General features: G+C 39.6%; 2 protein-coding genes across 11 annotated transcripts in view; both read right to left on the bottom strand.

The window, feature by feature from the left end:
• Positions 1–13,702, bottom strand: part of MCM9 (minichromosome maintenance 9 homologous recombination repair factor) — a 48,248-nt gene extending 34,546 nt beyond the window's left edge. Inside the window, exons 1-6 of the mRNA XM_054630061.2 lie at positions 12,759–13,702; positions 8,659–8,975; positions 6,948–7,029; positions 5,788–5,988; positions 3,520–3,645; positions 2,169–2,288 (exon numbers count right to left, since the gene is read on the bottom strand). Coding sequence (XP_054486036.2) covers positions 2,169–2,288; positions 3,520–3,645; positions 5,788–5,988; positions 6,948–7,029; positions 8,659–8,975; positions 12,759–13,068 — 1,156 coding nt within the window. The 5' untranslated portion in view covers positions 13,069–13,702. The remainder of the gene's footprint in view (positions 1–2,168; positions 2,289–3,519; positions 3,646–5,787; positions 5,989–6,947; positions 7,030–8,658; positions 8,976–12,758) is intronic.
• A 3,533-nt stretch (positions 13,703–17,235) lies between these two features.
• The window catches only part of FAM184A (family with sequence similarity 184 member A), a 74,613-nt gene continuing 66,080 nt past the window's right edge, over positions 17,236–25,768 (bottom strand). For 5 of the 10 annotated variants that reach the window (XM_077175230.1, XM_077175229.1, XM_077175226.1 and 2 more), the window contains 4 exons: positions 25,417–25,534; positions 24,607–24,711; positions 20,713–20,915; positions 17,236–19,001 (listed from right to left, as the gene is read on the bottom strand). In XM_077175230.1, the coding sequence (XP_077031345.1) occupies positions 18,920–19,001; positions 20,713–20,915; positions 24,607–24,711; positions 25,417–25,534 (508 nt within the window). In that variant the 3' untranslated portion in view covers positions 17,236–18,919. Of the gene's footprint in view, positions 19,002–20,712; positions 20,916–24,606; positions 24,712–25,416; positions 25,535–25,768 lie in introns of those variants that run through there. The other 5 variants (XM_077175232.1, XM_077175227.1, XM_077175231.1 and 2 more) reach the window with 4 other exon arrangements.

A 25,768-nucleotide genomic window follows, 5' to 3' on the forward strand; every position in this document is an offset into this window, starting at 1 on the left:
GAAAACCAAGTAAAACTAGTATGATACATTTTGGGATACAGAATTCTAATTCAATGCTTAAATAGCTTGTGTCCTAAACCAGTACCAGATGGGTAAAGGGCACAAGGTGTCAGTGTACACAGAATCTTACTAAAGGCTGGTGACATACCAGCTGTTTTCTCCAAAAGAGGGACCCCAGCTTTTAGGATTTAGGGTTTACCCAATCTCAGGTGTGTCTTTTGGCCGTGTGGACTACAATCCCAGAACCAGCAATTAAATGCAATTCAGACTGCTTTTTATATACAGCAAGGAACTAGCTGAAAGTGAAACTTAGATATTTATTAATATTCATACACTGGAGGGAAGAATGTGCATTAGGGCTGTCCTCTCTGGGAAAACAGAAACTGGTAACTCAAAGTGTTCAATTATGACAAGAAAGTAAAGCAGTTTAATAGTTCTCCAAACTAATTTGAGGCTTCTGCACAGAGAGCAAGTTTACAAAAGTCAATGTTAGGTGCAGCTAGCTACAAGCATATTCATAAGACAGTCCTTGCACAGGAAAGGCAAAGAAAATAGTAATTCAAACAACATCCAAACTCCTGGTCTAGAAATTAATACCTTAGTCCAGCAGTTCTAGCCATGGAAAGGTTCCCTGAAATTAAACTAGATTAATAAGATTCCTTGCTAGGCACTCAAGTTTCACTTGTGATAATGGTCCTGAAGAATTCTAAAGTACAAATCTGGTGCTGCTGTCAGATTTGGAAAAAGGGACTGAGAGAGAAGTTTTTTAAAAATAAGGAATATTTAAGTGAAATATGGATGATTTAAAGGCCCAAGACAATCCTCTAATGAGATGAAACTTTATCTCCACACATCATTAGTGCACATATACCACAGTAAGCAATATTTGTCTTCAGGGACATGTGTTTGAACCTAGCCATCATGGGTGAGCTGGAAATCAGATCATATTCAGATCAGGAAGGTGAAGCATGGGAGGGAGACATGGTGAAGAAGGCAACAGCAACATCAGAAACTGAGAGCAACAGACACAGGAAATCACTTCTTACAAAAATGGGCAAAGTCACACTGAAATACATGGCAAAATTGCACTCCAGGTCACTGCGAGTCCCCTAGCAAATCTGAAATCATACAGACTGTTCTCAATTCTTAACACAGAACAGAAAGTGGAGAAAAGATTTTGCTAAGCCAAAATTTTCTCTCTGGCTTCTCTCCAGACCTATTTGTTAACAGTTTGATTGGAAAGTCAGAGGCGTATGTGTTTCATAACAAGTTCCCTGCACACAGGAGTGTACATGTTCAACATCATGTTCAACCTCCACAGCTATGGAAGAGTCAGTATATACATAGCTAGGGAAGATTTATCCTCTGGTTCTCCCATGTACAAATAATGCTATTTCCCAGACATACAATGACAAGCAGCACTCTCTAAGGAATATTCAAGTTACGCATGCTAGCTGAGACACTGGAATTTAACCCTAATTATTTTGTGATTTTGAACATACAAGTAGTATATTCATTTGTTCAAATAAAGTCATTGGCAGAGGTAATCTGACCCTGTACATTAACCCAGAAGAGTTTGCAAAGATGGCTAGCATTGAGAGCCAGCTGAGACATGCCTAAATTTAACAAAAGGAAGAAAGAGGAAAAAAAGAAGAAAAAACCCACTTGCTCTCTGAAACCATTTAAAAACCATCTTCATGAGCAAGAAATAATTCCTCAACAGAGGGGTGAATTTCCAGAAAGCAAACAGAAATCAAACTGGCACCAGACAGAACACATAAAAGAACAGAAGAGAGGAGATTATCTGTTCAGGAGAAACCAAATGACGCTAGCTCATCACACAGCGTGAGCTCTGGAAAGATGTCATATTTGTCATAGCTGGGAAATGCTAAAAATACAGGTTCAGATCACTCTCTGCTAGCAAAGCATTGAGAGGTGTCTCTGGATGAGGCTTGTCAGGCTCCCTGCTAGAAGCTCATCAGTCCTTCAGGGAACAGACAAAGAGGCGGGACTGCAGAGAGTCAGACCAGGCCTCACATGCCCCCACAGCAGTTCTCTGCTTCAACTGTGCTCACAACAACCTGAGCACATATGTTCACATACATGAAGGCTTCTATACAAACATACTTGAGTGAGAGATAACCTGCTACAGCTGAAGAAGCACATACCTGCACTTGTGGATCCAATTCCTGCTGTAAGCACAGAGCGTGGCATAATCTTTACTGCATACTTGAGGAACTGAGATTTCCCTGTACCTGGGTCTCCAACCAACAGAAGGTGTGATTCACCTTGGGGGAAAACAGTGATGTGGGAGTAGACAGTTCATACACAGACAAACATTGACACAAAATGCTCAGATTAAATAATACTTGTCATATTCATCTAAAATTTAGCATTATATATACATTAAAATATGTAATTCTGCACTATTTATTTGGTGTGATAAATACATTTTTTAATAAAGTCATCTAGACACAAATATTTACAATTGAGTATTTGTGAAGTGTTTGCAGGTATTTGACACTTCCTGTAATATGAGTTCTTAGATTTTAGAATGCTCATTTCTCAGACTCAGTTCATTCTTGAATATGAAACAGAAGGATATCAGGTTTTAGTTACCATTCCACTATTGAGTTATTTAAATTATTGCAAAATGGACTAATAAAATCAGCAGGCTGTTTTGCTTAAGTAATTCTTTGCCAACAGTTACACAACTTTGTCTTTTCACAACAATGAAATTACAGAAGTAAATAATTCATCTGCTACAATCTCAGTAGTGCTCTAAATTTTTTTCACTGTTTTCTACAAAATCCAACTTCAATTCAAATATAAAGTCTATAAGTTTTTTAGCTGTTAGAGCATTAAGAAAATCCTGCATTTGTATATAGAGACATACTTTTAAAAATTATTATGACCTACATAGATTATGACCTGTGTACCACCTGGCACATGGCATATTTGCCATCTAACAACAACAGAAGGCGAATCAGCAGGCAGGTAACTTGGAGTTACAACACTAAGTGAGATGTGGTGACAATCACAGATGGAAAAGTCTGGCATTAGGAAGTGAAATTAATCCTTTAATTTTTCCTTTTAACATACTATAGTGATCCATATTAAGGAAACATTAAGATTCCATCCTTTGATGCCAAATACTGCTGGGAATGTTCTACTAGAAATAAATTCAAAATGTCACTTTTACAATAAAAAGTGAGATGTTTCAGATAAAATAGCTGCCTTTAATATTCTACCTAATGGAAACCTAAAAGTCTGCTTCTATTGGGTTTTATTTGGGAAAAATTAAGTAAAAAGAGGAAGTCTAGACACCCACTTTAACTTGTCTGAGATTTTCAAAGAATAGTCAAAATTGATTAAAACTTGTTCTCACTCAAGAAAATGGGATGATTGCACTTCCAAGTTCTTACTGGTTTGATTTTGGAAGGGTGGGGGGATGTGGGTGAGGACAGGGATGGGAATGACTGTTACAAAGGACGTGATACTTTTAGAAACAATACAAACCTCTGGTTCGAGTTCCAGCAGCATCAGTCCTCTGCACACCACCAGCAAGCACCATGGCTACAGCCAGCTTCACCAGGTACAATCCAAAAACTTGAGGACATAAGCTAGCCAAAATTTCATTCCTCCCTAAAACAGGAGCAAAAATGGCACTCAGCAGAGTTAAAACTTGGTTTTCCAGGGACTCCCATGTAGACTGACAAATAATTTGGGCAAGAAGAGTAGGGTAGGAAGGAGATTTTAATTTTTTTTTTTTTAAATGGCACCTAGAGCGGTTGTTTGATCCAAATTTCCTTCATGATACAGAAGTTAAGTAAGTCACAGTCATAAGCAGCAAAGCCAATCCTATTGCAATTTAAGGAATGAAACGCCATCATGCAAATTCTTTTGTTCCACATTTACAAGTGTAGAAGCTACAAAACCTGAAAGTTTACAGATTTCAAAATGTCCCCTTGAAAACTTGTGTGTTGTACATTTAAGAAAAAGTCTAACACTTATTTTGCCTTAAACCTGTGCACACATAGTGTGTTTATTTTCTCATTGTTAGCTTCCTTCTCCTTTGATCCTCCAGTGTCACAGATCCCTCTGTGTCTCTTCCTCCCTACTATAGTCTCTTTCTAGCAGCAGAATATTTCAATCTGCTCTGAAAATGCTGATGGTGTGGAAGATATGTAACAGGATTAATTCTGTTTTTTGAGATTCTGACACCTCCAGCAGATAAGGGGTCTCAGGTTATATGCCATGTGTTACTTCCATTGCTAGGGAATAAAAGAGAGTGACTCATTTTGAGAGCTTAACTTCATGTATTAAATTTAGATGTGAGTACATGGTACTGGCAAAATATACGGACCTAATGGAAGACTTAAGGTATATGTGTTTCATTTGGAGTTCTTCTGAAGGAATTAACACATCTTTGTCCATCCAAAAGTGAAATTTTAACAACTAAATTTTCAGCCACACACTGGTCAAGATTTAACTTCACAGTTAGGAGTTAGCATCATTAAGTGACATACACATTCTGTGGCCTCAGACTCCTTAGTCAGGTTTAATCTTTGCCCTCAATTTCAACTAAAATTCAGACAAACTGACTGAAACAGACACCTTGGGCAGTCAGGGTCCTTCTAATTTCCGCCTCAACTTTCTTGGAGCCACTTGAAATTTATTTATTCTGAATGGGTAATATTAGATAAAATCACGTTGCTCTCTGCAGGCTTCCAAAATTAGTCCTGAGAATGAAAGATTAAAAGGGACCTTCAAAGAAGGTCCTGAGTTACTTTCTGAACAGTTCTAATGAGAATGATAAGAAATATTCTCATTCCAAATAGCAGAAGGAAGAAATGTTATCATTCCAAACAGCATGAAGCTAGCAATTAAATTGCTTTCCAGGAAATGCAGTTTTGAAGAATCTTTAACATAGACAGGATCTACACTTTCTTATTGTGAGCAGGCTCATTTGAGGGAGGTTCCCACCTGCTTTTCCTCCTGTTTTCTTTAAAAAAGAAAGACTAAGCCTTTTGCAGGGTTTTACAAAACAGACTGTCAGCCTAATAAAGTTCAGGGGTGGAGACCCTAAAGAATCCATTGAGCTTCTGCAGAGTTGAGGAGAAGGCACTCAGATTATGGAGAGGGACAGAGTTCCACACAGAACTACTGGGAATTCCAAGCTGGCTGACTGTGGACCATGCTAAGTTTAGGAGCCAGCATACTGAACACTGACTGTTCTGGAAGCCATTGTGAATTGAAGGCTCCCCTGCTCCTAACTCAAGGATCTAGGCATCCCAGAGTTATGTTAAAGATGGGATGTGCTAATCCCTACGGTAAAGAAGCAGAGCTTAATTTGGGATGCAGAGACAGTGTGTCAGCTCTCTCACCCCAGAGGCAACAGCTGTGCTGACTAAAGGCAGATCTGATCCACACTATTTCTTCTGAGAAATATGCTACTTCTTTCTTGATTATAAAACATTTTTCTTTATTTTTTTCCTCTTACACTTACATTCCTTTTCATTTCTTGTTAATAAATGTTCCAAAAAAGACTTGAATAGAAAGCTCAGAGGATGAAGATCAATGCAGTAGGTTTGGTACTTCCTTCCACCCCATCCCAGTAATATTAAAGTAAGAATTTTCTATTCTTGTAGTGAAAAAAATATATTCTTGATGAATGAGTGGTGAGATAGGATAATGGGGGGAAAATGTGTTCAGTCATTGTATTTTCGCTCCTGATTTCATCTCTATCCAATCAAGTGTCCTACTTAAAAGTGTTCAACCACTAACCTGCTAAGGGATCATTCCTATGCCTTTCCCAGAAGTCTTCAAATTCCTTGCGAACTTCTTCATCAATTACAACCCCTGCTAGCTGCTCATTGTTCACTTTAACATAGTTGGCTTTTAAAACAAGCTCCAAGTCACAGCGTGCACCCTCGTGGAAAGGTTTCCACCTCTGCATTACCACTCCATACACTGTGATGTCATCTCCTAGAGGTAACAACAAAAATTAGTACAATAACAAAAAAAAAAAAAATCTGACTTGAGACATGTAGACACTTCAGCTAGCTGTAATGCACAACAACATGATCTAGGTCATGTGTTACAGTTAACAAGGTTAAAAAAATCTAACAACAAAAAGCAAAACCTCCTGCACTTACTGGAAGTCTAAAACAAAGATAAGGTAGATTGCTTAAGTCTGTGGTAGGAAGTGTTATGTCTTTCCACTTCTGTTTAAGGGAGGTGAATTCTTAAAGATATACCTCTGCTCGTTTCCTTTTTTAGAAGAGAGGAATTCCTGGCAAACTGTAGAAGCTCTTTCAATTAGTTTGATTATACAAAAAAAAATTAGTCAAAACTTATTTGGCTTCTGGTAACCTTTGTGGAGAAGGAACCCCAGAATCACTTGTTAACATTCTGAGTAGAGCTTTCTTCTGAGAAAGTACAACCACAAATTAATTTCTTGTGGAAATGTGCCTATCTGAGAATGTTTAGTCCATTCTCCATTCATTGTCCTGCCAATGAACTTCTTCTTTGAATGCCAAGTAGCTTTTTCTACCTGCAGTACTCCTTAGAGAGAGGTCAGCTTTCCTGGCCCTATGAACCTATGGAGGGGCACCTCACGCTGTGTGACCCGATGTCCTGGGGAGGTTTGGTGCTCTACACTAACAAGGTTTAATGTACTTCCTGTCTGTCACAACACATTACTTATTGATGCTGATCTGTCAAACAGTCAAGATGTAAGCTGACATGGGGGGTGCATGACATCTTCTGGAATGGTCTCATCAGCTGCCATGCTAATGTTCAGCCCGAAACAGCACCATGACAGACAAACACACCTCATTCGGGGAGCCCCCACCACTGACAGCCACCTGACAGAGATTCATCTCAAGTGCAAAACTAAAAATGCTTGTGGGTACAGACATAGGTAATTTATGCTATATCCTCACCAGACTTGCAACTGTCCACCAAGTCATCTTCCAGAACAACCACCATGCAACGAGGGATGCTTCCAACAGACAGCCTCTGAACCTAGGGGATGGGAAGGAAAAGCACTTCTTAAGAACTGCACCTTTCAAAAGCCTTCAATTTACAGCTGCTCTGGCCTGTGGTCCTTTCCTGGAACTGAGGTCAGTTCTTGCTTTTTACCACAAAACTTACAGTAAGGATGCCAATGCTGCCCTGAACTTAACAATGAAAGTTTAATGCTAATATTAAAGGAAATGGGATTGAGTATTAAATTAGCAGAAGGTGCTCAGTGCTGGGAGATCTTGTGTGATTTCAATATCTTGCTGAAAAAGCAAAGCTCACTAAAAGAGGTCATTTGAAAGACTAATTTTTTTATTTTTATTATAGTTTGAGTTATCACTAGGTACTTCTTCGATATGTAAAGTTGACTTTGGGTACTGAAGCATGTGCATGGGTTAGATAACGCTTCACTGAAGTAGATACTGAGTGAATATTCTCTGTATTTTTCTGGTATTTAACCATGACTTGACAGTCTGAGATTAAATTTAGGTGCCAAGGATTAAATCAAAAACAGGAAACCCCAAATATATATTGACAAATGTGCCAGTAACTCCTGTAATTCTTTTTCTTTTCTTCAGGGCAAAGTCTCTGCAATCTTGTCACAGTCCATTTCCAACAAGCAATCTTTCCATTTACACTTAGAGCTTGCAATAGTTTTGAGAGTATCGACTGCACAAGAACAACAGTCAGAAGAACCTTTTCGTTCTGCAGCCCAGGTCATACATGCCAGAATTCTAAATGTATTCACTCTCTGGTGCCTAGGAAGGTTAATTCACCCTTGTGTATTATCTAAATGGCCATAGGCAGTTCACATCACTGTCAGTACTGATGGCACATGCACAGTTATTTGCAGAGCTCAGTAGGAAACACAAGGGAAATTCAGTCCTAGTTTAACTTTACTGTTTTTAACAAGCTCATGTTGCTGTAAATCTTTCCTACCAGTGAGGTATGTGTGTCACACAGCATAACAAAATCTAAGTTAAAGAGATTTCCCATAAGTCAGAAACAATCATTATATGTTCATGCAATATAGGGCTTATTTCCTAGAAAGTTTATTCCCTTACTATTAAGACCTTAATTTCTAACTTCACACATTTCTCCTCCACCTTGTCTGTACTTCCACCCAGGGCTACCATCAGAAACCAAACACAAGTTCTGGCTGCAGGTTCTGTAAGGATCACATATGCAATAATTGTGGAGTTCAATATTGGCTGAAGGGAAGAACATTTGCAGACACCATGTATTGACCACACTGCACAGCTACAGCTGGCCCTGGCCTACACTGGGCTAGCTTTAGTCCTCAGAACCAGTGTTGAACATCAGCATCACGCACAGGAAGTGCTTAGAGGAAAAATGCACACTTGGTGTTACAGGGATTCAACGTGGAAGGGAATTTCATCTATGGAAATTTAATCTATTCACTGACTGCTGGTGTTTTGTACAATATTGAATAGAATTACCCAGTAACAGAAGTATGGTCTACATGTTGGCTTATTTTTTAACTCTTTGACAGGAAATCTCTGACCAATGGGTTACCTGGCTCCTTTCAGTCATCTAAGGCATTTGTTTTAAACAACAGTAGACATCCATACTTTAATACCTTCCCCTTTTGTCTGTTTTTTTTTCCCTCACCTGTTCCTGAATTTTGATTTCTTGATAGTCCCTGCAGCAGGCAGGAGAAGAGGTTGTTCCAGAGAGACACATGAACTTGGTTGAGTTGCAGCCTTCTTCATTGAGGCAGGCTGCTGGACGACAGAAGGCGTAGTACTGCTGGAAGTCAGCCTTGACAGCAAACACGTGCTTGCACTTGTTACAGATGTAACTCCGCTCAAACTCCAAAACCTTCACCGAACTGGTGCGTATGACAGTCCCAGTAACAGACAAAAAGTGTCCCACGTCCTTGGATTTAGGAATGTGCTCTCGAGTCAGCTCTGGGCAAACAGGCAAACCTGTTAGACAGAAACATGTGCAGCATAAGGCTGTGCTTATCAAACAAGGACTTACAATGCAGTTAAACAGAAAACACACCAGACATATAAACAGTAGCCATTGTTATTAGCATTTTATAAACATGATTCAACTACTCATCTGTTGTAGCATAAATCTGATTCACTGTCCTCAGATGATGAAAATCATCAGACACCGAGCACTAGCTGAAAATGCTGCCAGGTTACTCTCCCACTCTTGCCAAAGGGTGAACAGTCATGAACAGCTTCCATTCATGGAAACAGATCCTGATGTTCTCATACCTGTATTAATTCAGATGTTCCTTTTGCAAATGCCATTTATTCTACATCTGGTTTATCTGAATGACAAATTTTTGGTTATGCTACTTAATTGTGGCCCAGTGTTATCCAACAGTTAAACAGGTGTAGCTCCTAATATTGTGTGAATTCTCAAGTCTAGGCAAACTCACAGTTGGAGAGCATTTGATCTTAAATCCACATTGGATACCAGTAAACCTCGAGCTCAAGGAAGATAGCATAAAAAGAATGTAAAGGGGTTATGAATACAGGCAAAGCAAAATCACTTGTATATTCAAATGCATAGTGACAGGACACTTTCCACTTGCTCTCCCTTAATTCCACCCCAGCAGCCAGTTCAGTCATGTGCTGATCAGGCTCCAGAGCTCACCCATCACTTGGCACCAGAGTGGCTGAAATCCTCAGGAAGATTAATCTCAACAACCTACAAAGTCCTTACAAAAGTAAACGGTCTTGAAATGCTCACCTGAGCAAAATATTGCCTACTCAGAAATTAGTAATGAACTACAAGATAACGAATAATTATAAACTTAATTTCTTATCTTTACTTCCAAAATATTTTGAAATTATTTTCTACAGAGATGTAAAACTACAAATCTGCTAGGAAATAACGTTTCTAAGGGGACCAAAACTATTTGTGCATTTAGGGCAAATATTCTCAGTGACTTTGGCTGGGGAAAAAAAAAAATCATATTTATTTCTGTGTTTTCAACCCTAAATTCCTTATTTCAGACATGTAGAAACATTCTGGTTTGATACTTTTAAGCAACACTTGACTTTCTGCTTTTGTTCAAAGAAATTTTTTAAACAATTGAACTAATTTTAAAAGGTAAGAGAATAAAGTAGAAAAAGTGGCATTAAATAATCAGGAGGAAGTATTTTGTAAAACTGCAAACATTTTTTTCTGTTTGACTCTAATAAAGGTATTTAAATGTTCTACCCAGCCTGATGAAAATTTCATTCTACCACAGATTTGCATTTCTAGTCAGTTCAGGAAAAAATAAAAATCCGTTATTTCTCCACCTGTTTTGGCTTTTTTTTTTCCTTAGTTCAGTATTGCTGCCCCTGAAAAAGCTTTGCAAAGTGCACCACATCTTACACTAGAGAGAGCTGCAGCACTGTTGTCAGGATATATGATGATCATCTGTGAATTTTGAAGAGACAAATGTGACAAAAAGAGCCTTCATTCTGATCATACTAGACTGCTTGACAAATTCTTTAATTGAGTATGTGCCTCTTTGTATTAGTCACAAAAAAGCTATTTAAAATATCAGAAGCAGCTTGGCCTTCACTAACAAACACAGTGGTGCTCAGGCTAATGATAAACAAGGAAAAATCATTTAATGGATTTGTAGCAAAAAATAGAAGTTACACAATCAAATTCCTACAATGCTGAAATTCAGATAAAGAACTTTTACTTTCTTCAGTGAACTCCGGGTAATCATCCATTATTAATAACTGCATATCCACACTCCTTCCACCCTTTTTTGAACCCCTAGATGCCCTGTCCATATTGGTAGAAAGTGTTGAGGTTGTTTCTTATATCTGGTGTATGCAAAATCACTTTTCCTCACTTAATTCCAAGCCTGACGCAAAGATACCATCACCAAACTCGTGGTAGTTGCCTGCTGCTCCCACCAAGAATAGTGCACCACATTCTCATTCCCTCCTTCTCTGACATGGGAACGGGAAGTGGCACTCCAAGATGAGAATTCTGAAGGTAATCAGAACTCAGCACCCACTTAAAGGTAACAGTGTCGTGGGAAAATTTGGGTGGAAAAAGGGCTATAGAAAATTTAGGTTATTTCTTTTGTTTCTTCTGCAGTGAGCCTTTCAGTGGTACAGAGCATTAACCAAATTCTGTGGACAGATGCTATTTTGATCCAGCTGGACCTCTCAAGGATAACTGTCCCTGTTCTTCACCAACATCTCTCCAGCTTATGGATGGAATTATCTGTGAGTCTGCTGACTGAATTCTATCAATGATCAGTCAGGCTTGCTTTTATCAGTTACTAAAACTATTTGATCAAGGGGGTTAATTTTGCCAGAGGTTGATAAGGGACTATTTAGACAAAACATCACTGTGGGAGGAATGATCAGCTCCAGCAAGAGGCTGATAGGAGGAAAAGGAATGTCTTAAAGACACCTCTACTCATGCAGAGATCATCTCTCCTTGCTGTATTCCTTCTAATACTTCCTCGGAGTCATTTTCCATGCTGAAGCCCTGAATGATGTAAATGCATCTCAGAACACTAGGAGGAAAGCCTTACCTCATTCCTGCTTTCATAGGTACAGGAAGGTGCCTGAGGTCAAATTTCAGTCCAACACAAGAGGCCATCCTTTTACCTCACACACTCAGCAGCTGAGTACAAGCTCCTCAGCACCTGAACACCACAGGCTCAATGTATTTCTGATATATGCATTGTCATTACAACATTTTTATGGAAACTCACTGGAATGAAACACAGGCCTATTTAACAATGTGATTTGTCCAAATTCAAGCTGCCAAAAGACTGAATGATCATAAGCCACTCCACAACAGGGCAGAGGAGGGAAACACAGGTCTGCCAGCTCTCAGCTTTGCAGACTATTGCTCCAAATTGTTATGATCAGAAATGACCAGAAGGGATGGTGCCTCTGCTGACCCTGTTTCCCACAACAGGCAAAAAAGACATTTCAATCCCAGAACCTGCACTCCACATTTACCAAAACTCAAAGCTGCTAAAAATTTCCCAATAATAAGGAATAATGATATATCATCTGGCAATAAAAACATTACTGAATCCTCCTTATTAATCACGCCTTCCAACAGTTCCTTCCAATTTTATGACAAGCAATTTTATAACAGTTAAGCATAAAATTCAACACTTTCAGACGAAATTGTTACAAGACAACTCAAAATTTAGACTTTGGAAGATGACTGGAGCCAATAAGGACTGAGTGCCAACACGCATGGTAGGGAAGGCAACCTGCAGTAAAACTTTGGAACCATTTATCTTCCCCTAAAACTTTTTTCCCAGGACTTTTTTTCCCTTTTTTCTTCTCTCCACATCTTCTGTCTAAAAGACATAATGTAAGACCAGCTGCTGCTTTGGAGAAGTCTTTGCCCTGGAAAGGCTTTAGTGTAAGCCCTGACCCAGCGAGAGACAGGCAGCCCAGTGGGCATGGCCACAGCTTTTCTTTTGGGAGGTGATCTACACCCATCCACATGTTTGCACGTGTCCCTTGCTGCTCAATAAACACTGAGGATTCCCTCGGTTTCAAACACAGGAACGGCAAGAATTAAACTCGCTCATTCCATGGCACCCCAATAGCTGGTTACGGAAACGTTGGCAGTTTCCCTGAAGAGCCAAGTAAGAATAGTTGGTTACAGAGTACGGAACTTTTGGCAGTTTCCCTGAAGAGCCAAGAAATGCCGGCAGTCCCGGCTGGGAGGTGCAGCTCTCTGCAGTCCCGGCCCGCACTCACCCGAGACCCTGGCGTGCAGGTTCTGCTTGAGGCTGAGCTGTGCGGGCTCCGCGCTGTCCTGCAGCGCTGCCAGCGCGGCCCGGCGCAGCGCGCTGTCGAAAATCGGGAGCACCTCGCTGGGGAAGGCGTTGAAGAACTCCCCGATCTCCATGTTGGTCTCAAAGAGCGTCAAGGCGTCGACGACGACCGGGTAGTGCGCCTGCTCGTCCGCCTCCCTCAGGATGGCCAGGATTTCGTCCTTGTGGTGCTCCAGCACGTACGACTCGAACACCTGCCCGATGAGGCTCACCTGCTCCGCGCTCAGCACCATGCTGTCCCTGGCTGCCCGGGGCGGGCAAGGCGCGGGGAGGCGCTCACTCACACAGCGCCGCTTCCCGCTACGGCCGCGCGCCGGGCGGGAAACTTTGTCTTTCCCTGGGAAAAGCCCAGCGAGGAGCCAGGCGAGGCGGGGCGGGCGCGGCTCCTGAGCTCGGGCAGGGAAACCTCCTCAGGGCGGCACCTCCGCCGCCCGGCACCGGGACCGCGGCAGGCACCGAGGCCGGGCCAGGCCGAGCTGAGCCGCCCCTCAGTGACGGCTCCCGCCAACCCAGCCCGCCCCGCCCCGCCTGCCGGTGAGAGGCGGGGCGCTCCTCCCGGTAGTGCGAGAAGCGACCGGGGCGGCTCTCCTTCCCTCGCTCTGCAGGCGATGAGGGCAGGCGGCTCCTGCAGCCACTTGCCAGCCCTCCCGCTCCGGCCGCCTCCAGCACGGCAAGTTTTGAGGGTGGCCAGCCGGGTGCTGCCCCAAGAGCGTCCCGTACCGCTCAGCGCCGGGCAGCGAGGGATGCGCGGCGCTCCCTGCAGCCCGCCCGGCAGGCAAACGGGCAGCGCCCGCCGCCCCCCGCTCCCCTTCGGTACCTGCAGCGGAGCCGCCGCGCTCCCGCCGCTTCCCGCCGCGCCGAGGCAGCGGCCGCAGCTCCCTCACCCGGCGGGAGGAGCGGCTCCGTCCCCGCCCCTCCGCGTCTCTCCACGCCCGGGCCCGGCGGGCCCTGAGCGGGGCGGGGCGGCGGAGAGCAGCCGGGGCCGGGCGGAATGTCGGGGCGCTTGCCGCGGGAGAACCGGCCCGCCCGGGAGCAGGAGCAGGAGAGGGGCGGCGAGGCCGGCACGGGGCAGTCCGTGGGCACGGGTTCGCTCCAGCTGCTCGGCCTCTCGGGAACAAAAGATCCGCCCGCGGGCTCTCCGTGCCGCTCTCTGCAGCCCCTGGAGAGAGACGCTGCCCCTGCACAGCGTGGAGGATTGCGAGGGCCGTGGGCAGCGGTAGCCTCGAGGCAGCTGAAGCTGCTTCCTACAAGCTCCCTCTCCACCCCCGTGGGTTACACCTCGAAGTCTAAATTTGTTTTCTTTGGAGAGAGCTGCACGACAAGCCAGCCTCTTCTCCCTTCTTCATGAGGGCGTAACAGAGTCTGAGGAGTTTGGGGATTTTATTAATGAAACCAAAAAGCAGGGTTTGCTGCAGGCTCTAAAGCTGTTGCTTATGCAATTTACAGTATGGTATTTTGAATAGTTTCTTATCTATTTTTCCCCGCATTTAACAACCCTGTGACATGCTCTACAATTATTTGAAATAGTTTGGGTTTTAGCTGATGCTGTATCAAAGTCGTGTTCCAGGCTGTTACCATCTGGTTTAAAACCAGAAGAGCAAAGAAAACTAAGTCTCTATATATCAAACGGAAAGAACTTTGAAGGTTCAAAATATATTCAAAACACATGATTAAAACCAAACGAGGTTAAATGTTGGTGTGGAAAAATTGATATATTTTATTTAATAGTAAAAGAGGCAAAGAGAAAAAAAATAAACAGAGAAGCGTGTGTGGGGGGTGGGGACAGGGAGAGTGACAGAGGTTAGATAGAAACATATTGCCCTTAGGGTCCCAACGATTGCCTTCTGTTTTACTTTCATATTTTCTTGATACCTCTGAGAAGGTATTTGAATCTCTTTCATACATCCATTCAAGTCTTGCAGTATTACAGAGCACAGCTTAATGTCCCCATGACTTCAAAGTGTTGAGCAATCTTAAAGCTATTCTCCATTGAGCTTCTGACTCCCAGGCCCTCTCATTGTTAGCCTGTATTAATGATGAATTCTTGATAGGCAATCAAAACAAAAATCACTGTCCATGTAGGATCTTAACCAAAAAGTGTACTACAATAATACCAATAGTTCTATAATAAAAATATACCAAAAGAAATGTACACAGTTTGTATTTTAATTCAAAATTTTACAGTTGGTGGAGGAGTAAATCAACACTTCTCAAACAGAAAATAATATCCTTTAGATGCCTTATTATCAGGTTATGATGTATGGCTTTAATAGGTAAAGTAACTACTTTAGTGCCTTAATAAAACTAAGATAATTAATTTTAATGTCTAGCATGCTGGGTTGTTTTTCCCTCCCAGTCCTATTTAAATTTTAATGAATAAGAAAGCTGCAGTGTATACTTTACCTCTTGACTATATTATCTAACTATCCGTGAGTTCATCTGAAGAATGTTTGGCCAGCAAAGAAGGGAATGGTCTTGGAATGTTTGGGGAAAAATTTTGTGTGGAAGTTCACAGGTGCTTTAAATTACAAATCAGATTTCTCTGAATTGCAACTCCACGTGCTATGGGAAGAGGATTTCTGCACAGGACTCCTGTCTGGTGAATCAGTGGATGGACGTTCAGTTACCTCTCCTGCATTGTTTGCAAACACAAACTTCAGTGTGATTGTAGATGTTGCCTAAATCCTCACCTGAAGAAAACAGTGTTTCCAGCAAAATACTGCTTCATGGGGATTATAAAGAGGAAGTGTTTTAACCCCTAGATATGTATCTAGAAGAAAAATACATTTTGTTTTATAAAATGGTCCTGTTGTAACCAATGTAATAGATTCAGCTGCAAAGGCACTCCTGAGATCTGCACTTAAAATATAAATTGATCACTATGAAAATTCAAAACAAGCTCTTTCTCTGGCATACGCTTTCAGTGTCAACTTTATTCAGTTTATAGTGCTGGTTTTGCAAGCTACAAACCCAGGCTGCTATTTTCCAATAATGAGACACAGTTATTGCTGCACATTTGTTAGCAGTTACCTGCCTCCTGGTATGGCAGAGCTGTCGTCTCTGTGAATTCCTGGAGGTGTCCACTTGTGCTTCCTCAGTCTGTGTTGGTAGCCTGAACAACCAGGGCAGCAGTATGAAAAACAGTGCAGCTTCCTGCAACTGGGGCAGCTGATTTTTCAACTACAGAGCAAGTAGCAGATGTTGGTGTGTAAAGGCTGTGATCAGGTAGTGGTTCCTACAAGAAAAGGCTGAAGTTATTTATCAATTTACTATTATCTAATAGTAACTAGTAACTGTTATGTGCTTAGCTAAGTAATGAGGAAATGTTTGCTCAATAAGAAGTTATCAAAAAATGTATGAGGCCCTTTCAAAAACCCATGAGATAGCCTCTTTTGAAGTCATGATGCAAAATGGACAGGGAAAAGTAATTGTTTCAAACTAGTGGATGGAGACAGTGCTGGCAGTTACCAGCCTGAAAAGCTCTCTTGTCCTAGGCTTGGAACACTTGCCTGGTTTGGCTCTGCTTTCCACTTGGAATAATAATTTCTTACATAAACCATATTACTATTTTTGCTTTGAGGTCCCTCCTGATAGTCCAGTGTGGTAATGAAGACAAAGACTTAAACCTGCTCTGTTTTTCAGAACACAGAGTGGGCCCTCAATGTGGGTTTGTTCCAGGAGAGTACAGAAGTGCCCATTAATGCTGGGGTCAGGGTGGTGGCATGGTGTGCAGTTTGGACACTGCCAGCAGGGCTGCACACGAACTGAGAAGGGCCCATGGATCCCACAGGTTAGGGAAAGGTTTAGCCCAGGCAGCATAAATATGGCTGGATGTTCACGTGGCTGTAAAACGTGGGCTCCAGACTATGCCCTAAGGTGTGTCTCTTGGCAGCTGAGGCTGGGGCCACCTATGAACTCATGAATCCTTGCACTTTTAGCTTTTTCCAGAATACCAGGTACTGCAAAGATCAGGAACACAGTGGCATTGTCATCATGCAAGTTCCTTAATCTCAAAAGCCAGATACTGACTTATTTGACAAATACATTTTACAGGCTCTCAAGGCCATTTGGTAGAAAATAGAATTTTTCCTAGTTTACTCTCGTTGGTTTTTTGGGCATTTTATTTTTGGTTGGTTTTGGGACTTTTTTTTTGCTATTTTTTTGGTTTGAGGAGACTGATAAGGCTCTGAGTGTGGCAGACCTAGTAACTGAGAGCTTCTAAACATTCAGATGCCTACTAGTAAAAATGGGCACACCTTTCACTGAATAGGTAAATGTAGGGATCGTTATCTTCGTATTCCTGTCCAGTTATGTGAAAATGCACAAATGAAATTGAAGATGGGAGAAGGCAGCTGATCCCTTGCAAAGCATGCAAGAAAAAATACACAACACTCACTTCAGAACATTGTAACAAAATGATCTAGTGAATTTTATTTTGGGTAACAGCCAAGAAATCTGACATTTTGCCCCATATGGCTTTCTTCTAAAATTAAAAAGTTGCATATACCTACAGTTGAGTCCACCAGCTACAGAAAATCTGATGTATACATTTTTAATCCATGGCAGCATCACCAGAATACAGCTTTCAGTGGTGTTTTCAAGGTGAATTATATGATAGAAGTTTTTAAATGTGCATTTAGAAGATTTTTATATCGTTTATATGAAAACATACAAATTTTTCATTTATACATATAGTACATACAAAACTCATTGTAATTAGCAAGTATCTTCATCTGGGTATTTACCTTTGTGCATATAGCAAAAAAAGGATGCAGTTAGGGCTTTAGATGAAATATTAAAGTTCAAGACCTTTGTATATGCTAACTAGAACCTTATTCAAATAACTCAAACATATTTTTTTCCTGCTTTTAAAAGATAAGAGATTTAGCTTAAAAATACATTCATAAAACAAAGACAATATTCTCCCTGAGACTACCAGTGTGAGTTAATTTGTGGTAATCTTTGAATGAAAAAATATAAAAAAGACAATAAGCTCTGGTTTTCTCTAAGCTGCAACAAATTTCTTGAGCAACACTGACATCATAAAAGGTATAGATTGGGGAATCATGCTCACTAGCTGAAAAACAGTTTCATATATTAGTTTAAGAAGAAGAAAAAAATTTAATATAGACAAGGGAAGGTAACTAAGTTTTAATGAAAGACCTGTATCTGTAGTATGTATTAATGGGACAAAGTAGTGTAGTTGGTATTTGTTTGTTTGTGGCTTCTGTTTTTTAATTTCAGACATGAATTTTATCCAAAGCAAGACTATATGCTCGAAATGTAGATTCTTGATTTACACAGAGATACCTAAAATACTTTTCTAAATATTTCAAGCATTTGTTTTTGTTAATATTCATAAAAGAAATATAGGATCTGTGGGAACAGTTTTTGTTTGAATTCAATGATAAAATCTTTGATTATAACTAGGTGGTGAAGTCTCATAAGCAACAGGTGAGGAGTCAACCCCCCCTCCCCAGTTAACAGCTCCTGGTTTGTGGCGTTTCTCATCTTCTGTCAGAATCCATCTGCTCTGAAGGCCAGCAGCCACACTAGGTTTGTTTAGCATTCTTCCTTTTAAATGTTAGCCAGAGAAGGTTTTTAAACTGCTACAAAGTAACAGAACTGGGATGCATTCGACATATCCCACCCAAATTGGAGAGAGTGAGAGATATATATTTTTCCTTCTACAGTTCAAATTGCATTTATAGTAACCATGCAATTATGTTATCTGGGGGGAAAAGCCTTACCTGAAATCAAAGAAAACACATTTATAGGAAAAAGGGGGAAAAAGCATTATGTTTGTTCTACCAAAATTTATTATGTAGTAATTACAAAGTTTAAAGATTCTTCCATGTTAAATAAAAATAATAGTTATAATTACACATATTGTATAGTACCATGTCAGGTGATTCCAACAAATATAACATGAAATACAGTGCAGTTTCAAATCAGAAAGACAAATACTTTCTCATTCACAGTGTTTGACAAATTACAGGAAAGCTTGTTCACATGAGGGTTTACTTAAGGTCATGCTCTTATAAACAGTCCACATCACGCTGTGCCACAAAGACAAATCATCTCTCAGAACGTAAAGTATCGGGCAAACCACTCCTGGCGCTGTGGGTCTGGGGAAGCCACTGGTGAGGCATCAGTCTGAGGAGGGCTAAATTCACAAAAAGAAAACAAAAAAACAATTATCCTACAACTACGTGAAAAGTACAACTGTTAGGAGATGAAAATCAAAGAATATTCGGTAAGGAACACAGTCTGTTTTTCCATGGATTAATTTATCAGTGTGCCTTAGGATGTGATTTAATGTCTCCCTAGAGAATCTGTGATCATCCACTCCATTGGAGAGCATCAGCAGCACAAGTCAGTTCAGTAGCCACATTAGAGGGTGGGCAAATAGTATTTTGGAAAACATAATTTTAAATCTCATAAAGAGCTGTAGTTTGCAGGAAGAATAAAAAGAGTTTTCTTGGAAAAGCATGACTGTAGAAGGTCCTCTTTTAGCATCCTTTTCCTGTGGTAAAGTTAATTTTGAAAAATATGATGTGAACATCATATTTGTAGACATGTGCTCACAAAGACTGGCTGGCAACTGAACAGAAATACACACTTTTGTAATAATACCCATCACAAATATCACTTGCAATTGTTCATGCACACACTTAAAATATGCCAAGATACTAGAAAAAACAAACTGCTGTGCTGCAAACAGCATTTGGCTCCTCTTTGAAAACTTAGCATTCTCACAAAATGAGCAGGAAAGAATAATTTAAATTTAATTACACAAATTCCTTTATCAATAAAAATTGGTAATAAAATAATTTCTACTATAGGATAATACAGAGCACAAAACATTTTGGAGTGGAAACTCCAGCATCACAGTCCACGGGGTGTCATGCACATGCATGTTTATAGATACCTGAGCATATTCATGCATATAACATGCACAGGAAAAAAATAGCAACAGTACTTTTTTTTTAAAGAAAAAGTTTTTCTTGAAAAATATTGTTTTCTGCTATCTATTTTAGATTCTATCATTTGTTTCCCTTTATAATTAGCAGTTGCCAGGTATGTGATCTTTTGCATTAAACCAAAGGAGAGAGCAAACAACCAGCTGTGGAACCACATTTGTGGTTCTACATTTCACTTTAAGTTGGTATCTTAGAGGTAAGAAATCAGCACCTGCTAGATACAAAGTACAGCACTTCAGTGCATTTAATATGTGGGCATATCAAGACAAAAGATTAAAATTCTGCCTCTAAAATATCATTTTAAGTTATTCAATTCAGTAGATTATTTTGTGAGAGAACTACTTGAGACTTTAATGCTGGTTTTGATTACTGGAAGCTCAGCATTAAGCACCCAAGCCTGTAAATTTCCTGTTGCTGTAGTAAGGTTACTCCTATGAAACAATTTCATATAGGTGAGGAAAGAGGAAACACAAAACATTCACCTAGCACGGAAAATAATTTTCTTATATAAAAATCATTATCTTATATTACTAAATAAAACAACCTTCGTGCTAGTATCAATTCCTAAATGAAAACCAGTAAATAACACAAACATCTAAAACAATTGTTCATATATGTAAACAATTGGAAGCACATGAATTCTGTTAAGGTATTTATAAAGGTTTTCAAAGTTCAAGGCTTAGGGAAAAGTGAGAGACTACTCCACATTTCAACAAGGTCTACAATAAAAAGGAATACTATAAAGAGGTTATAATTATAACATAAAAATTAAAAACGCTGTAAGAGTACTTGTACCTCTGAAAGGCTGATAGAGCAAGTGGGATTCAGCTCAATAAGAATGCAAAATTTTCCAAAGTTAAGCAAAAAAAAAAAGATTGGTGAGGCAGTGCTCACCTCAAAAACGTCTTGGGCTCTTTGGGTGGCATTGGCTGTGGTAGTGGTTTGCTGCTGCTGAACTCAATATCGTGGATGGGTGAGTTAGGAATGGGGTCCAGGCGGTTTGGATGTCCATTGCCCACCACTCCGCTAGATTCCAGAGCACTTAGATTGGGGACACTCACAAACCTGTTTGTTGATTTATCGTTCTTCTTCTTTTGCTGCATTAAAAATAACAAATGTAAGGAAGGCTTCTTGCACCGGGACAGATGAGGACATTGGCTAATTTAGAAGTTTTGTGATGGCTGGCTTGGAGGTTTTTTTGAAGGAGAGAAACTGGGACAGATTTGGCTCTTTTTCCAATTGTAGTCTTCTGTTTCCTTTGACCTGAACACCACAAATTTTCACAGAAAAATCGAATTTCTAATCAAAATGATTAGGTTATTATGATTTAGTGCAATAATCAATGAGTTTATTACATGAGTATATGATCTTTCAATATAACATTTGGGTTATATTGAAACATTGGTTCTATTTAAACATGTATTGGTTCTATTTAAACATTGGAGATTGACAATCTTGTGGAAAATTTCCTTTCAGTCTGTTAAACCTTTCATGTTTACTTAAATCTTTTCTTCATATCCGTGAAACAGCTCTACTATCAAATGCAATTACAGCAAATTGAAATGATTAAAAAAATGGGTCTTTCCAATACATTTCACTCCATCACTGAGGCACATTTTGGCAACTGGACCATAAAATCTGGAAAAGCACCTACACTTCTTTCAGAGCAATTACACCCTCTCAGTCAGCAAAGCATTATAGCAGAACAGCTAAAGATAAAAATATTACTGTACAGAAGTCCAGTTTCTTGCTCAAAGAAAAGGCCTGGCTTTGATGCTAATACAGCTGCCACTTCTAGACACCAGATGGCACAACTGAACATTTTTTTTTTCAATACTCTCCATACTTCTCTTGACAGTATTTCAAGGGATTCAAAATCTTTAGGAAATCTATTTTTATTTCACTATTTTACATTCCAGAACATATCACACAAGGGAGTCAGTGATCCTCTCTGTTTTTATAGATATTTTAATGCAGAAGGATGTTTCAAATAATTTTATCACTTTTCTTTTAAATGGCTGTCTGACAGGACATAGTGTGTTATTTTCTGACTTCTATCACATTTTTCGTGTCCACAATAAAATACTAAAATTCAAAGTGCCTTATTTCCAAAAGTAGGAGTTTTTGACATACCCAGAGAAATAAAAAACTTCCTTGCTCAAAAATACAATGAATTAGGTATTATTTAAATATATAATAAATAATTTCTTCCAATTACTTATATGCAATTCTAACAGAGAAGCTAGGAGAAAAACCCCTTAAGGGCTTATTAACTACATATATGTGAGCTAAATAAAGTGAAAGACAAGTGGAATATCATGTTGTTTCTATATAATATTTTCCATCAGAATTCCACCTGAAACAGAAGAGCTGTTCTATTCGAGGGTGGGCACAAGTTCAGCTGGAGACAGAGTCCTATTGTTTGTTTGCACGTTCTTCTTTTAGGCTCTCTGCTAGCTTTGATTTCAGTGCCTGACCTCTCCAGTGTTGGCAGATGCAAATGATACTAATTGCAGACATGTACTTGTGGGTGTGTTTGTCAATACACAGTTAAAATACCCTGACAATCTAACAGAAGGCAATAATAGAAAAAAGTGGGTTTTAAGCATCACAGTGAATGATCATCAGCTATAAAGGATTGAACTAAGATTGTCCCATTCATGTCTGCTGTAGTAGCTGAAGAAACAAGAAATAAGAAGAAATAGTTTGGTGAAAGTAACCAACTATGTAAAATACACTTGCAGGACAGTATCTGCTGTAATTAAAACAGTGTGCTAAACAAACTGTTGTTAAAATCTGTGTGCTCCACGGGTGGCTTGTCTCTGGAAAGTGTATGTTATCTACATAAGTGCTTAGAAAAATACTACGATTTATATAATATTCTCTATGAAACAATCTATGCTTCTGAAGCAGTCAAATCTGGAGAGAAAATTGTGTGAATTGTTTCCATGAAATTCATGCAAAGTATTAAGAAACTTTAGATATAAGAATGTAATACTATACTAAACATTGCAGAAATTACAGAAGCTCTAACACATACTGCAATGGCTGTAATTTTGTATTAAAATGCAAAGCCTGTGGTAACTCATAACTTCTGTATTTTTTTTTTTTACAAAAAAAGAAAAGAGAATGAGATTTTCAGTTTCTTTGTAATTCATTCTCCAATAATACGGTATGTGCTTTGACAAAATAACATAACATTGTCCGCAACTCACAAAATGAAAGATCAGAATGTACTGGCATACAAGACACTTTTAAAGTCTAAACACTTTAAGTGATAGGAGCATATTATAAAAATATGTGACTTATCACTATGGAAATCCGATGCTGAAGTACTTTTCCCAAACACTTCAGATTTCACACAAAACATAATGTTATATACTAAATGGTTACATTTTACATCTTTAAAAATGGATGGTTCAGACAGGCTTCCAACATTTTCAAACAACCATTGAAATTGTACCTGGAAGTCCTGGTATTGTCTCAAATGGGCCCAAACTAATTTCTTTTATGCAGTTAGCATAAAAATTAGGCATCCAGATAAGCAGGGAGAGCTGCTGGGCTTGCAAAAATATAACAACAATAGGAGAATGTTGACATTTTGCAGCAGAGTTTGTGCAGAAGGTTGAAATATCTGATTTGAAAATGAGATAATTTTTAGCCACCCTTACTGCATTTTCACATCAGATCTGATGTGAAAATGCAGTAAGGGTGGCTAAAAACCACAGCCTGATCTCAAATAATGGAGCCAGACTTCCTTTTAAATAACCTGAGCCTGAACCTTGATCACTGAAGCTCCTGAGCATCTGATCCACTCAGGTTGTGCCCTTGGGTTTTAGCCTCTGCTTCAGAACCTTCCCAGCTTCTGTCTCCAGCTTTCACTTCCCCTTCCATGCAAGTGAAATAACCTATGGGTTATCACAAGGAGGAAGGAAATGTCAGAGGACTCACTCCTGAAGAGGTGCAAAGGAATAGTATTTAGGTGCTCTACCAGGAAGTCTATTCATTTTCCTCAAGAAGCAATGCTGCTGGCTTTTGAACTCACAGGAAGGCTACTTTGTCAGTGTGTACAGTAGCCTTCCCTGGCTGCTCTGCAGCAGGACGGAGAGAACTCGCAAAGGTTGCTACTGAAGGGCTTCCACTTGCATGGGTGGTGACAGTAACTGAGAAGGTTAGAGACTGACTTCAGTCTCTTGCAGCCTCCACTGTCCACACTGGTTTGCCATTCCACTTCTCCAATCTTACTCTGTCTTTCCCCTTTCAGACTCATTCCATGCCCTTCTCATGCATCTCCCCTTCCCCTTTTTACCCTTATTCCCTTCCTTTTACTGTTCCTTCTCCCTGTCTTTCTAATGCTCTTCCACCCTGAGTGCTTCCCAAAAAGTGCTAAGTGCCTTTGCACTTCCCATAATAACCAAGAAAAATTACAAAACTAAAACCACTTAGGGGTGTCACTGCTCTCTGTTGCATGATATAGTTCTATGCTCTATTGCCTGTCACTTTTCCATTTTAAATTTGTAGTTTTGTGATAAGAACCTGTGTTTTATGTCACACATGTCAAGCAAACCAGGGCAACAGCATCAGTGGATCTCTCAACAACACAAAAGAAACAAACATCCACAAAAATAAATAGACAAATGGAAAACTATGTTCCTTGTTTTGAACATGTCTGTTAAGAGTGATTTATGTATAGATGCAGGCACACACACAGACATAAATCTTTTCTTTTTACTATATCTTTAGATTTCTTCTTTTTTTTACTTTAGCAATGAAGTCCATGGAACATACCTTCACCAATGGATTAATAACACCAACATTAGGGCTTGCATTAAACATTTTGTTGTAGTTAGTCTCCCTGTTTACTAGCTCCAGCTGATAGAACTTTTTGTCCTCCTAAAAAGAACAACAGATAGAAACTCCTTTTTATGCATTTTAAATCAGTTAGTGGCCAAATCTGCCTGTAAAATGGTCTCAAATGAATTTATGCTTACATTTTAAAATAAACTGATAATTCTAAAAATTGCATCTCATGTTTATATATTATTATATAGAATGATCTAAATAATTTCTATTTATTAGAAATAAATAGTTCAGTGGTCCTGAGAGTGAGCACAGCTTAATGGATTATGTACTGCAAAAGACTCAATATAGTTAAATTCTGATAATTACTCAATTTTGATTTCCTAATTCCTTCATGCTTCTTAATTGGGATCTAATCAGACTAACCCAAGCCAGGGTGTTGTGCCTGAATTTGGGAAGCTCAGTGGGTCAGGATCTTGGTCTTAGAAGCCTCACAGAAGAAACAACTTCTTATATGGCTTACATGGCTGCCTTGTCCCAGGATTGGAGGCAGGAGACATCTGATAAAGGATGTACCAAAATACTTCTTGTAATAATGTATTATGCTTGATTTTGGGAAACACTCTGTGTCTAATTAGTTTTACGATTATGAGTCGTTGAAACCAGAGGAATAATGTGTCAAAGAATATGAATAACATGCTAGCAGGATTGGTTCTTTAAATACATTTCAAACACTTTGAAACAGATTAACTTTTGTATTTGTCAAGATATTACACCAAGAGAGCATAGAAGTCTTACAATCAATTTCTTTATGAGTTGGTCCCGCTCTGCAATTAGGTCTTTCAGTTCTGAGATAAGCTGCAAGTCTTCTGGTCTTGATTCTCTGTTTTTATATTTTTCTTCCATTTCTTCTAAACTTTATAGAAAAGAAGAATATCCCCTTTAGCCTGATCCAGTGTTAAATGATGAGTGAATAGTCACATTTTTGATAAGTACAAAAGAGAGTTCAAGGAGTAAAAACAAAGGATGACTTTCTTACCACCTTGAAGGAAATCAACTTTTATGTTCTCCTTCCACTTTAGATAGTTAAGAAACAAAAGAAACAAAAAAGCCCCAATAAACCTAACTTTTGCTCCAGCAGCTAAGAATT

Source organism: Agelaius phoeniceus, chromosome 3 (genome assembly GCF_051311805.1).
Source record: "Agelaius phoeniceus isolate bAgePho1 chromosome 3, bAgePho1.hap1, whole genome shotgun sequence".
NCBI lineage: Eukaryota > Metazoa > Chordata > Aves > Passeriformes > Icteridae > Agelaius > Agelaius phoeniceus.